We start from the raw sequence: 15,791 nt of genomic DNA, 5'->3' as shown, positions 1-15,791 counted from the left end.
ACACAGCTAAAAATAAACTAAAACATACATCCATCAAAAAAAAAAGACAGACGGACTACAGGCGAGCCGCAGTTGCTTGGGCAGCACTGCCACTTGGAGTTGCAGAGGGAACGGTCTCTGTGGAAGGCAAAAAGGGGTGGAGATGGGAAAATGTGGCTAGTGGTGGGATCCCGTTGAATATGGCGGAAATTTTGGAGGATTATGTGTTGTATGTGACGGCTGATGGGATGGAAGGTAAGGACTAGGGAACTCTGTCTCTGTTGCAACTAGAGGGGGAGCAAGGGCGAAGCTGCGGGGTACTGTGGAGACAGGAGTTAGGGCCTCATCAATGATGGGAAAGGGGAACCCCTGTTCCCTAAAGAATGAGGACATCTCGGATATCTTGGTATGGAACACCTCATCGTGGGCACAGATACGGCTTAGACTGAGGAATTGGGAGTAGGGCATAGAGTGTTTGTAGGAAGCAGGGTGGGGCATCTCCTTGTGCAGTTCCGGTCACCTAGCTAGCTCTAAGTTGTCATTAAGTTGGGAAGGGTGCAGAAAATATATTACTAGGGCTTGTGGGTTTGCGTTATAACGACAGACTGGATAGGCTGGGACTGTTTTCCTTGGAGTGAGTGAGATTGAGAGGTGACCTTGAATGAATGAATGAATGAATGGATGAATTAATTAATCAATCAATTAATTAATTAATTAATTGATTGATTGATTGATTGATTAATTAATTGCTTAATTAATGGATGATATGAATGAATTATATCTTTATTTCGAACAATTAAAAAAAAAGAAGATGAAAATGAATTATATATATACATATATATATACATAAATACATACACACATACATACATATACATGTACATGTATACATACATACATATACACATATACACACATACACATATACATAACATAAATTTAAAAATCCAAAGCCAATTTCAACATAATACACATTAGACTCGTTCGAAAAGAGATAGGAAGAAGCCTATGCTTGTCAAGTCCTACCCCCATTCTTCACCATTAACAAATGCAAAATTCAATAAAATAAACTTAACAGACAATTCAAATAAAACTACTCCAATCAAGCTATTAAGAAAAAAAGAACAAAAAAGAAAAGAACAAAAAGAACAAGCACCATTAACCATTAATGAGTGTGAAATTTACATTCTCCTTCCTCATTATTGTACTTTTCAAAGATATATCTTTTGTACATTTTTTTAAATTGCATTATATTCATACTTTGTTTAATCGTTTCGTCAAGACCATTCCACAAAACCACCCCACAAATGGAAATACACATACTTTTTAAAATGCTGTTTCAAGTTTAGTTTCCCTCTAAAGTTAAAACCCCCGTCTCGGTCTTTGAACAGTTTTTGTATGTTTACAGGTAGCAGTTTATTTTTTGCTTTATAAATTATTTGTGCAGTCTTAAATTCTACCAGATCCTTAATCTCCAGGGTGTGTAATTTTAAATACAGTATATTGGTGTGTTCATGATATCCTACATTGTTTACTATACGAATAGCTCTTTTTTGTAGTGTGCTTAGTGATTGTAAGTTTGGTTTTGTAGGTGTTGCCCCATACTTCCACACAGTAATTTAAATACGGTAACACAAGTGAGCTGTACAGAATATACAGTGCTCTCTCATTCAAAACATGCCTTGCTTTCCCCATCACTCCAATACTCCGTGCTACTTTTGCTCTCACATGTTTTATATGGGGTTTCCAGCAGATTTTGTGATCAAGAATCACACCCAGAATGTATTTTCATACGCTCTTTCTATTTCAACATTATTTATCATTACTTTTACTTGTGTTTTTATTTTGTGTTTTCCAAACAGCATAAGTTTGGTTTTGTTTAAATTTAATGATAATTTATTCAAATCAAACCATGTTTTTAGTTTACTAATTTCTGCTGTGACCACCTCCAAAAGCTGCTGCAAATTGTCCCCATCACAGAAAATATTAGTGTCATTGCAAATAACACAAATTTCAAGAGGTTTGACACCCTACATATATCATTAATATACCAAATAAATAATTTGGGGCCCAAAACCGACCCCTGTGGGACTCCACAAGTTATTTCTAAGCATGTTGATTTGCAGTCCCCTATTTGCACAAACTGATGTATTTTACTTATGTAGCTTCTCATCCACTAGTACAACCCTTCTGATTCCATACTTTTCCAGTTTTTTGATTAGCAAATGATGATCAATTGTATCAAATGCTTTTTGCAAATCTATAAATACACCCATTGCATATTTCTTGTTATCTATAGAACTGGTAATGTCTTCAATTAACTCCATTAATGCCATGGATGTCGATCTGTTTGACCTGAATCCATATTGACTATCAACTAGCAATTCGTGCTTCTCGATAAAAAAGGAGGAGGGGGTATCTAATCTACTTACATACAGTTTTTCTAATATTTTTGAGAACTGAGAGAGTAACGACACCGGCCTGTAATTTGTAAATTGATTTCTGTCTCCCGCTTTGTATAGTGGGATGACTTTGGCAGTTTTCATTTTACATGGAAATACACCAGTTTTGAAAGATAAATTGCAAATATGTTAAGGGTTTTACAATTACACCAATGACTACCTTGATTAAAACCATATCAATGTCATTCCAGTCTGTAGACCTTTTATTCTTACAATTACTAACAATGTCAATAATCTCCATTTCATCAGCTGCTTTCAAAAACATTGAGTTTGGGTTGCTGTCTAACAAATCCACAACCTTCCCCTCTCCTTCTTCTGACTGTGGATTATCGATTTCTTCTGCCAGTTTTGGTCCCACACTTACAAAAAATTTGTTAAACCCATTAACCACATCATTCATATTGCTTACAGTTGTATCATTGTCTTTAAAATACTGAGGGTAGTTTATATTCATTGATCCATTCCTGATAATATTATTTAACACATTCAATATGCCCTTGATATTATTTTTATTATCATTTAATATTTTATTATAATAATCTTTCTTACATATCCTCATAATACTAGTCAATTTGTTTTTGTATCTTTTGTATTTACTTTCTGCTTCTATAGTTCTGAATTTTATGAATTCTTTATACAAGATATTATTTTTTTTGCATGCATTTTGTAGTCCTTTTGTCATCCATGGCCTATCTATATATTTTTGCTTCTTGTTGTGTTGTTTCAAAGGACAGTGTTCATCATATAATTATTTAAATATTATCGGGAATGTTTCATGCGCTTTGTTGGTATCAGTCTCTTTAAACACTTGTTTCCAATTTTGGGTCAGTAATACATTTCTAAATTTATTTATAGATTATTCTGTTCTTACTCTCCTGTATCTAATCTTATTAACATTCTTACACTTAACATAATCACAAACAAACATTACAAAAACCGGCAGATGGCCACTGATGTCATTTAATAGTAACACACTCTTTATGCTGTTTTCCATACTGTTTGTAAATATGTTGTCTATTAGAGTTGCACAGTGAGATGTTATTCTGCTTGGTTTGGTGATAAGTGGAAAAAAACTCATACTGAACAATACATCGATAAATTCATCAGTCTGTTTGTGCTTGTTGGGATTTAAGAGATCTAAATTAAAACCGCCACAAATGAACACAACTCTGTGATCTTTCTTGGCAAACAATCTTTCCATACTATTCTTGAATATTTCAATATTGGAACCAGGTGCTCTGTATACACAACTTACAATTACATTTTTCTTTTTTTACAGGTAGATTTCTACAGTAATAATCTCCATCACATCATCAATATTAGTTGTCATATTTTCCACTATTTTATAATTTAATATTTTATCTACATACAAAGCCACCCCTCCTCCTTTTTTTATTTTTCCTATTTATGTAATTCAGTTCATATCCATTGTATCCATTCAGTTCATCATATCCATTATATCCATTCAGTTCATAACCTTGTTAAGATATATAAGATTATGAGGTTTAGGGTAGGGTAAATGGCTATAACTTTTTTCCCCAGTGTTGGGAATTTGAGAAATAGAGGGCATAGATTAAAAGGAAAAAATCAAAGGGGACCTAAATTTAAAGAGGACACAGATGGCAGTGGATATGTGGCTCCATCATCTACCAAAGGATGCGGTAGTGGCATGTACAATAATTATGTTTAAAGGACTTTTATGTAGGTACATGGAGAGGAAAGATTTACAGGGATGTGGGCCAAATACAGCTAAATGTGACTACCCCTGGTAGGCATCTCAGATAGCATGGGCGAGTTTGTCTGAAGTGCCTGTTTCCGTGTTACACAACCATAGGACACGATGACTTCAAGGTACTTAACATACATTTATCTGTATACAACTTACACCAGTTGCCAATATATCTCCATTGTGTTCATATGCAATAGCAGTGACGTCCTCTGTATGCGGCTTCAGGGCTTGTTTTAGTCGAAGTTCAGCATCACCGACTTGTGTTCGGCCAGCAACTCGAGCCAGGTCTTGAGGATTATATATTTCCAAGACACGGATAACACCATCATGAAACCCCACAACAATTATGTTTCCATCTGGATAGCGCTGGAAACAAAAAAATAGTTTAAATGGTAAAATTGCATGGGAGAAGGAAAACTAATAATTTCTTCAAATTAGTTTACTTTCTGAAAAGAATTCAAAGATGCAGTTCAATGAACAAATTTAATAAGAAATAATACATAGAACATAGAAAATAATGTTAGTCTGCGGGGAACACTGGTCAGTGCAGACTCGTGGGGCTGACAGGCCTATTTCAACGCTGTATCTCTAAACTAAACCATGTAATGGATAAGGATAGTGCAGGCTCACAAGTTAAAATTCTGAACTGTGGCAAGGCCAACGTTGATGGTATTATACAGGAACTTGTTAAAGTTTTTTGTAAAAGTGGGTTGCTTTTAAAAGAATGATGATGAGAGTTCAAGGCATGCATGCTCCTTTTAGAGTGGAGAGCAAGGCAGATGGGCAAAAGGAAGCCTTGATGACAAGAGAAATTAAGGTTTTGGTCAAGAAAAAGGAGACATGGGCTAGGTATAGACAATTGGGATCAAGTGGGTCTTTAGGGGAGTGAGGAGTATACTTAAGAAGGAAATCAGGAAGGCAAAAAGGAAGCAGGAGATAGCTCTGGCACATAAAATTAAGGAAACCCCAAAGATATTTTATGTTTGTTAAGGGAAAGAGGGTGGGTTTATATCTGATTGGTATTATATGGTAAATAAAATTAATTTGTACTTAAAATTAGTCCACTGGCAGCTAAAACAAGACTGTTATGCAATATCTCTCTCTCTCTCTGAGATTAATGACATTTTGTTTTATGAAGAATAACAGTGGATGCCTGACTGCCGAGTAATTTTGCAACATTTTCTGATTTTATTTCATATTTTAGGTCTGTAGCTGTTAATTTTCATACAGTAATTATTTAAACTGCACACAACTAGAAGAAATAAACCAGCAATGTCAACATTATTTCACTGGTTCACCCACTATTTTAGTATCTGCAGTTTTGTTTGATTTCCATACACCAAAAATAACCTGAACATTCGTAGATGGGAACAGGGTTCTTCAACGTGCATAATATTATATTCAGCTGTGTTAGTGCAGGGACAGCACCAGCTGCAGTGCAGTGCTCCAGAGTAGTAGCACTGATGTCAAATCATGCTTGGTAAATACTTCCAAATCTACCAACTCCAAATGCATAAGGGCTAGCGACTCTTTTAAATGCTGCAGGAACAAGGTCTTGCGCTATGCACGAGATTGCACTTACCTCCAGTGGTCCCCATGTTAATGCAGTTCCACCTTGCCTGTACTTCACAGAGACCAGCTCTTCATTTCTCACAAAGTCAAAGATGCGCACTGTGCCTGAAATTGTATTGAGAAAAACAGTCCTAAGAAGCACCAGTTTCCTGAAATAAAATTAATGATGCACATTTGCCCTCAAGGACAACGATTGATATGGTAATTAAGAACACTCTGAGCAACTTGCTTCTACAAAAATTTAGGTAAAGAGTTTGGATAAAGGATTCAATAAAGAAGATCTACTGCTAACAAGAAATAGAAGATTTCAAGTGGATGGAGATACAAGAGACTGCAGATGTTGGAATCTGGAGCAACCAACAATCTCCTGGAGGAACAGCAAGTCGCACAGCATCTGTGGGGGGAGGAGGGGGTTTGGAATTTTCAACTCTTGGAATCAAAATCATGCATCAGGTTTCCAACCTGAAATAGAGTCATAGAGAGTCACAGATTCATACAATATTGAAACAGGCCTTTCGGCCCAACTTGCCCACACCAACCAATATGTCCCATCTATACTAGTCACACTTGTCTGCAGTTGGCCCATATCCCTCAAAACCTATCCTATCCATATACCTTTCTAATTGCTTCTTAAATGTTGCAACAGTCCCTGCTTCAATTACCTCCTCCGGCAGCTCATTCCATATACCCACCACCCTTTGTGAAAAAGTTATCCCTCAGATTCCTATTAAATCTTTCCTCCTTCACCATAAACCTATCCCCTCTGGTTTTCGATTCCCCTACTCTGGGCAAGAGACTCCGTGTGTCTACCCAATCTATTCCTGTCATGATTTTACACACCTCTATAAAATCACCCCTCATCCTCCTGCATTCCAGGGAATAGAGTCCCAGCCTGCTCAACTTCTCCTTATAGCTCAGACCGTCGAGTCCTGGCAACATCCTTGTAAATCTTCTACCTTGCACCCTTTCTAACTTAACAACATAGTTCCTATGACATGATGCCTAGAACTGAACACAATACTCTAAATGCGACTTCACCAAAGTCTTATATAACTGCAACATGACCTCCCAACTTCTATACTCAATACTGATTGATGAAGGCCCATGTGCCAAAATAATTTTTGACAACCCCATCTACCTGTGACATCACCTTCAAGGTGCTATGCACCTACACCCCTAGATCCCTCTGCTCTATATCGCTTACCAGAGCCCTACCATTCATGGTGTAGGTCCTTCCCATGTTAGACCTCCCAAAATGCAATACCTCACATTTATCTGTATTAAATTCCATCAACCATTCTTCAAACCACCTGGCCAGTCGACCAAAACCGTGCTGTAATTTTTGACAACCATCTTCACTATCTGCATTACCACCCACTTTTGTATCATCAGCAAACTTGCTAATCTTGCCATGTACATTCACATGCCAAATCATTGATATAAATGACAAACAGTAATGGGTCCAGCACCAAACCCTGGGGCTAACTAGGCACAGGCCTCCAGTCCGAAAAGCAAACTTCCACCATCACCCTCTGCTTACTTCGACAAAGCTAATTTCTATACATTCAACTATCTCTCCTTGAATCTAACCTTCCAGAGCAGCCTACCATGTCGAATGCTATGCTGAAATCCATATATACATCTACAGCTCTGCCCTCATCAAACTTTTTTGATCACATCTTCAAAAAACTCAATCAGATTCATGAGACATGACCTCCCGTGCACAAAACCATGCTGACTATCCCTAATTAGCCCGTGTCCATCAATATGCCTGTATATCCTATCACTCAGAATACTCTCCTGTAACACTCCTACTACAGATGCACCTCACTGGCCTATAGATCCCAGCTCTTTCCCTGCAGCCTTTCTTGAAAAGAGGCACAGCATTTACCACCCTCCATTCCCTTGCACCTCGCATGTATTTAATGACGATTTTAATGATGACTTTCACCCAGGTCCCCCGCAATTTCCTCTCTAATTTCGTTCAGTGTCTTCGGATATATTGGATCCGGCAAGTTTTTCCTTGCTTCCTGCCATGATCTTCCCTGTTTATCTACCCCTCGTAAATCTTTTTGGTACCCTTTCCAGTTTAATGACTTCCTGTAATGTTAACTCCGCTTTTTTCTCAGCCACAGACGCTGCCTAATCTGCTGAGCACCTGCACCTGCAGTGTTCTTTTTTATTCCATTAACACAGTTTCAGCTTTGCCTTGCATCTTCTTTTCTCTATCACCTCATTCCTTTTAGACAGATCACTTGAAAGCAATGTCTTCACTACACTTTCCCAACTGGCATCTCACCCACTTGTGTTATTCAGTCTCTCCTTATCATCATGATTTCAGATATACCCTTTCCCCTGTTTATCTTTTCCCCTTCTCTGCAACTTAAAATATGTTTGATTTCCAACACTTCCTATGATGAATGATCGCAAACCTGAAGCAACTCTTCCTACAAAGATGCTGCATGACCTGCTGAGCATTTTCAGCACTTTTTTGTTTTTATTTTGGATTTTCAGTATCTACAAGTACTGTGCTTATTGAAATTTGGCCACCATGGGTAAATTTAATGCAAAAGTTCCCCACCTATTTGTTTTGGTTGACTATAGTTCACTGTCACACGCACAAAACGTACTTCCCATGTATTCACTAAAACAATATTTGTATCTATTATATGATATTAATAAAATACAAACCATTATTCAGCAATTCCTATCATTTCTACAAAAATCTATCAAATATATATTTTTTAAAGCGAGCTAAAGGGTCTGTCCCACTTGGACGTTATTTGCGCATCATTTACGCAACATCATTTATATGTCACGATGCGCGCATGGCGCGTGGTGAGACATGGTGGCGTAGGCAGTGACGCGCGGTAGCGTGCGGTGCCCCAGGATTTTGGGATACTCAAAATCCTCGCCTGCCACATGCGTGACGCACAAATGACGTCCAAGTGGGACAGGCTCTTTAGTTTCTTTAATATTCTTTTTTGTGCTCTGACTGCCTGATAAGACAATAATTTATTGCCCATCCCTGATTGTCCCAAGAAGATGGCAATGAGCTGCTTTCTTGATCTGTTGCGGTACTTCTTGTCCAACTTGTCAGGGAACTTCAGAATTTAGACGCAGCAGCTGGTGACATATTTCCATTTCAGGACAATGTATGACCTGGAGGGGAATCTGCAGTGGGGTTTCCATTCACCTGTTACTCTTGCCCTTCTATGTACAGAGGTCATAGATTTAAAGTGCTGTTGGAATGGTCTAGAGATAACTAACTGCAGGCATATATATGAAGTGAGTGGCAGAATGTTCAGAGGGGATCTGAGGAATAACTGTTTTTTTTCCTGGAGGGTGGTTGGAATCTGGAAAACATTATATGAGAGTGCAGGCAGATTCTGTCACACCATGTAAGAAGTACCAAGATGAGCCCTTGAATGTCAAAGGCAAACAAAGGCTTTAGACCAAGTGCTGATAAATGTGTACTTGGAAACATTGGGCTGAACCCCTATTTCTGGGCTACATGACACTAGGGTTTTCTGAACTACATCATGTCACGTCATACTTAAATAAGAAAATGTACCTACAGTCAAGTGCTGTTGTTGCCATCAGATAGGTAAGTGGTGACAGGTCCATAGCCTGGATTACCCCAGTGTGGAAAGAAAATAAACATTCCGGATCTTGCGTCTGTAAAGATATCAGAAAAGCCATTAGGATACTGCAGAAGAACTGTTACTGGAAATAATGTGTGAAGGATACATTGGATATACAATGTGGCGCCATGTTCTGTTGGATTTTGATCCACACTGATTGCAGGAAATGAAAATAATAGAGAAGTATGACCAAGGCACATACAGTGGCTTGCAAAGGTTTTCATACCTCTTGAACTTTTCCACATTTTGTCACGTTACAACCACAAACGTAAATGTATTTTATTGGGATTTTGTATGATAGACCAACACAAAGTGGTGCATAATTGTGAAGTGGAAGGAAAATGATACATGGTTTTCAAATTTTTTTACAAATAAAAAACTGAAAAGTGGGGCGTGCAAAAGTATTCAGCCCCCCTCAGTCAATACTTTGTAGAACCACCTTTCGCTGCAATTACAGCTGCAAGTCTTTTGGGGTATGTCTCTACCAGCTTTGCACATCTAGAGGCTGAAATTTTTGCCCATTCTTCTTTGCAAAAATAGCTCAAGCTCAGTCAGATTGGATGGAGAGCATCTGTGAACAGCAATTTTCAAGTCTTGCCAGAGATTCTCAATTGGATTTAGGTCTGGACTTTGACTGGGCCATTCTAACACATGAATATGCTTTGATCTAAACCATTCCATTGTAGCTCTGGCTGTATGTTTAGGGTGGTTGTCCTGCTGGAAGGTGAACCTCCGCCCCAGTCTCAAGTCTTTTGCAGACTCTAACAGGTTTTCTTCCAAGATTGCCCTGTATTTGGCTCCATCCATCTTCCCATCAACTCTGACCAGCTTCCCTGTCCCTGCTGAAGAAAAGCATCCCCACAGCATGATGCTGCCACCACGTGTTTCACAGTGGGGATGGTGTGTTCAGGGTGATGTGCAGTGTTAGTTTTCCACCACACATAGCGTTTTGCATTTAGGCCAAAAACTTCAATTTTGGTCTCATCTGACCAGAGCACCTTCCTCCGCATGTTTGCTGTGTCCCCCACATGACTTGTGGCAAACTGCAAACGGGACTTCTTATGGCTTTTTTTCAACAATGGCTTTCTTCTTGCCACTCTTCCATAAAGGCCCGATTTGTGGAGTACACGACTAATAGTTGTCCTGTGGACAGATTCTCCCACCTGAGCTGCAGCTCCTCCAGAGTTACCTCTTGGCTGCTTCTCTGATCAATGCTCTATTTGCCCGGCCTGTCAGTTTAGGTGGATGGCCATGTCTTAGTAGGTTTGCAGTTGTGCCATACTCTTTTTATTTTCGGCTGATGGATTGAACAGTGCTCCATGAGATGTTCAAAGCTTGAGATATTTTTTTATAACCTAACCCTGCTTTAAACTTCTCCACAACTTTATCCCTGACCTGTCTGGTGTGTTCCTTGGGCTTCATGATGCTGTTTGTTCACTAATGTTCTCTAACAAACCTCTGAGGCCTTCACAGAACAGCTGTATTTATACTGAGATTAGATTACACACAAGTGGACTCTATTTGCTAATTAGGTGACTTCTGAAGGCAATTGGTTGCACTGGATTTTATTTAGGGGTACCAGCGTAAAGGGGGCTGAATACTTTTGCACGCAACACTTTTCAGTTTTTTATTTGTAAAAAAAAATTGAAAACCATGTATCATTTTCCTTCCACTTCACAATTATGCACCACTTTGTGTTGGTCTATCACATAAAATCCCAATAAAATACATTTACGTTTGTGGTTGTAACGTGACAAAATGTGGAAAAGTTCAAGGGGTATGAAAACTTTTGCAAGCCACTATATACAATTCACAGCAGCAGTAAATTGGCTCAAAACAAAACCACAGTAACTCAACACCATTATCCTCTCATCGGTATCTCCACCCACACCATATTCATGTAAGTAAATGGCTTTAATGAGTATAAGGAAAGTGAATCTTAAGAGCATGTAGGGAATTTCAGTGTTCAAAGAAAGTAGTTGTTAACAGGATATTACGGGAAAATTGATTTTAGGACAAATGTTAGAGGTGAATAGGTAAACAAATAAGAAAGGAAGGAAAAGGTTTCACAGGAATATTACCATCAAAAGTCCTAATGAAAACCACTGGAAACATAGAGTCCTATTTGCATAAAATTGGTGTAATTGACAACTAAATATTTCCAGCTACTAAGTTCCCAGAAAAGGCAAAGGAACAAAGAAATGAACAGGATGAAATTGAGTACATGCCACTGATCAATTGCCCATGTAGGACATTAAACAACCTTTGCTAAAGTTATGAATAAAATAATATATCATAAAGGTATGGAAATAGAAGAATAGGCTGTTTCCCCTACTCCCTTGTGCCTGCTCCATCGTTCAGCAACATGAATGGTCATAAACACATACAATATTCAAACAGGCCCTTCGGCCCAACTTTCCCACACCAATCAATATGTCCCATCTATACTAGTCACACTCTTTGAGTATCCAGAGATAAACAAACCCAATAAGCCAAGGATAGTCCTGGTGTATTTCTATGCAGCAAATTCCCTGTAGTTTTTGGTTGAATATTTTCTTCTAGTTAGTATATAAAACTGTGTGCCTGCCGCCGTCCGTCCACCGTCCGCCGTCCGTCCAGCTGCCTGCCTTTCTTCCTTTTGATTTGTTCCATCATGTGATGTCACAATGCCCAATGCTCACAGATGTCCAATCGGAATGGATCCATTTGCATATGCCTTTGCAGCAGTCCCAGCCCATGGTGAACGTTCCATTGTGTGATGTCACAATGCCCAATGTTCACATATGTCCAATCGGAATGGATTCATTTACATATGCCTTTGCAGGAGCCCCAGCCACTGGTGAACATTCCATCATGTGATGTCACAATGCCCAATGCTCAAAGACATTCTTGCCATAGAGGGAGTACAGAGAAGGTTTACCAGACTGATTCCTGAGATGTCAGGACTTTCATATGAAGAAAGACTGGATAGACTCGGCTTGTACTCGCTAGATTTTAGAAGATTGAGGGGGGATCTTATAGAAACTTACAAAATTCATAAGGGGTTGGACAGGCTAGATGCAGGAAGATTGTTCCAGATGTTGGGGAAGTCCAGAACAAGGGGTCACAGTTTAAGGATAAAGGGGGAAATCCTTTAGGACCGAGATGAGAAAAACATTTTTCACACAGTGGTGAATCTCTGGAATTCACTGCCACAGAAGGTAGTTGAGGCCTGTTCATTGGCTATATTTAAGAGGGAGTTAGATGTGGCCCTTGTGGCTAAACGGATCAGGGGGTATGGAGAAAAGGCAGGTACAGGATACTGAGTTGGATGATCAGCCATGATCATATTGAATGGCGGTGCAGGCTCGAAGGGCCGAATGGCCTACTCCTGCACTTAATTTCTATGTTTCTATGTTTCACCCTTGGGGTCCAGCAACAATGCGAACTCCCACTTGTCACTGGAGATTGACCCATGCTCACCCCACCCCCAGGTATCCAGTCAGGAGAATGAATGCCCACCCACTCTGGGGATACAACCAGGGGTGTGAGCATCTACCCCGGGCATTTAGCTGAGAGAGTGAGCAACTGCCTTCAAGTGGCAGCGGAGGGAAAGTGGGTCACTTGGGCAGGAGAAAAGTAACCACAGCACCTATTCTTCATTCACCAACCTCCTTAAATGCTGGTGAACATCACAGCTTTTGCTTTGCCACAATTTAAAATTAAAGCAGCTACATTATAAAGATATCAAATCAAATTTACAATGATTGCTGCAATTAAAATACAAATAATCTCCCTTTGACATATCTTGTCTTCTGTATGTTTTTGCCTGTTTAGTGCTTCAGTGCAAGGATTCTTCCACTGGCTCCACCATGGCTAATGAAGGGAAGGTGAAAGATGCTGTAAGGAGTTTGGAGACTTAAGAATGATTTCATGTTTTGGATAGCCAACACGTTTGTTAGTTAGAAGACAATAGCAAGCGCAATGGCAGAATCATTGAGGTAGAAGGACAAATTGTTTTCCTGAGCAGCACTCCAGGTTTGTGTTCCCTGAAGCCACCGCATCTCCTCCAGGCAGTGCTTTAACAATTCTTTTAGAAAATGATCACTTGATGGGCAACCTGATGGAGGTATATAAAATTATGTGTAGATCGGATATATAATCAGTCTTTTTTCCCCAGGGTGGAAATGCTAGTGGGCATAGCTTTAAGGTGAAAGAGAAAAGTTTAAAGGATATTTGCGATCAATAACTTTTATTCTCAGAATGGAAGGTGCCTGAAATGAGTTGCCAGGGGAGGTGTAGAACAGGCAAGGAATTGACAGTATTTAAGTAATGTAAAAACACCATTAAGGAATTGAAATTGAGGAAATACCAAGAAAAGAAATTCAATAAAGCTTGAAGAAGAAGCTAACAAATATACAAACGGATGTGCGCAATTTACCAAATAGAGCTAGACAGAGCTGAAATAGCAGAACTAAAAAACGAGCAGTACCCTGAGGATGACAGAGAAAGACTCTGTCTATTATAGACCTTCCCTTTTGTTCCCCTACTTTTCTTTGCATCTTGAGTTGTTTATCTCTATTCCCAGCTCTGAAGAGGTCATCATCCAAAAGGTTTCTTTGCAATCCGCTCACCAATGACACCACCCCCATGGACAGTGCCTGACCTGCTCAGCATCTTCAGAATTTTCTGTTTTTTATTAGTATGACATCAGAGACCATAAGATAATAAGACCATATGACCATAGACAACAGTCAAAAGGTCGTGGGCGCAGTGGCAGACCTACATTTTTGGGGCCCTGAAGCTTGAACTGTTATTGGGGCCCCTTCGCAACCAGCAATGAGGTCTGAGTAACCACTGTTATCTTCTTCAATGGGGCTGTTCCATGACAGATCACCACAAATGTTAATTTCTGTCATAAATGTTAATAGTGTTTTAAATTTTTTATAATTATTTTATATTAAATATATTTAGAATAAAACATCCTTAATTTGAACGTTTATTCATTTATGGCTATAGCCTACATGATACTTTAATAATCTTTTAATTTTTATTTTAACTATTGTTTTGTATTGAATTACACTATATTTTATTAATATTATTATTTTTTTTTAAAACCCTTCTCATACAGTAGACCCAAGTTTTTTAAAGCAATGTGGACTAAGCACGATATTCACCTCCAGAAAAAAAGTAGGAAGTATTGGCCGGGGGTCCAGGAGTCTGGCTAGGCCCCCGGCAGGGTCCAGGGGCAGTGCCCTGGGGCGCGTTCAGGGAGCAACGCCCCAATGAATTGAAAGTGATTCTCAAGCTTTCTGCCGGTAGTTTACATAACAGAAGCTTAAATTTTTCTAACACATAAGCAGTAAAATAACCCTCAAAATATATATATTTCATGAAACATAGAAACATAGAAAGTAGGTGCGAGAGCAGACCACCAGGTCCATCGAGCCCGCACCGCCATTCGCTCATGGCTGAACACTAAACAGACACACTTACCCACAAACAGTAGACACAAGACACAGAACACAAGACACTACCCTCCCCTTTATACCGCTATCACCCCTCTCCACCCCAAGAACCTCGTGATCTCCTGGGGGAGGCAAAAAACCGGATAAAAACCCAGGTCCAATTCGGGAAAAAAATCCGGGAAATTCCTCTCCGACCCCAATCTAGGCGATCGACACTTGTCCAGGAGATCACTCAGGTCTTACTATACTAACCATACCTAGGTCCATATCCCTGCCCTCTCCCCATAGCCCCTTATCCCCTTGGCAGCTAAAAAACCATCTATTTTAGTCTTAAATATATTTAAAGTTTCTGCTTCCACTGCTCCCTGGGGCAGTGAATTCCATAAATTAACCACCCTCTGGGTGAAGAAGTTCTTCCTCATCTCAGTTTTAAAAGAGCCCCCCCTTATTCTGCAACTATGTCCCCTAGTTCTAGTTTCCCCGATCATTGGGAACATCCTCGGTGCATCCACCCGATCAAGGCCCCTCACGATCTTATATGTTTCAATGAGATCGCCTCTCATTCTTCTAAACTCCAAAGAGTAGAGTTCCAGCCTACTTAACCTTTCCTCATATGTCAATCCCCTCATTGCAGGAATTAATCTTGTAAACCTTCGCTGCACTGCCTCCAGGGCTAGTACATCCTTTCTTAAGTATGGACCCCAGAACTGTACACAGTATTCCAAATGTGGTCTCACTAATACTGTGTACAGTGAAATAGGCAATAGACAATAGGTGCAGGAGTATGCCATTCGGTCCTTCTATCACATTCACTGTGATCATGGCTGATCATCCACAAGCAGTACCCCATTCCTGCCTTCTCCCCATATCCCTTGATTCTGCTATCTTTAAGAGCTCTATCTATCTCTCTCTTGAAAGCCTCCAGGGAATTGGCCTCCACTGTCTTCTGTGGCGGAGA

General features: G+C 39.5%; 1 protein-coding gene across 1 annotated transcript in view; it reads right to left on the bottom strand.

Annotated features, from left to right (window-relative positions):
- Nucleotides 1-15,791, bottom strand: part of LOC129702759 (cilia- and flagella-associated protein 44-like) — a 117,285-nt gene that overhangs the window by 64,151 nt on the left and 37,343 nt on the right. Inside the window, exons 11-13 of the mRNA XM_055644704.1 lie at nucleotides 9,321-9,420; nucleotides 5,753-5,847; nucleotides 4,327-4,536 (exon numbers count right to left, since the gene is read on the bottom strand). Of these exons, the coding sequence (XP_055500679.1) occupies nucleotides 4,327-4,536; nucleotides 5,753-5,847; nucleotides 9,321-9,420 (405 nt within the window). The remainder of the gene's footprint in view (nucleotides 1-4,326; nucleotides 4,537-5,752; nucleotides 5,848-9,320; nucleotides 9,421-15,791) is intronic.

This window comes from Leucoraja erinacea, chromosome 13, assembly GCF_028641065.1.
Source record: "Leucoraja erinacea ecotype New England chromosome 13, Leri_hhj_1, whole genome shotgun sequence".
Classification (NCBI taxonomy): Eukaryota; Metazoa; Chordata; class Chondrichthyes; order Rajiformes; family Rajidae; genus Leucoraja; species Leucoraja erinaceus.
The sequence above is the reverse complement of the archived record's forward strand: the minus strand, read 5'-3'. Positions and strand labels throughout refer to the sequence as shown.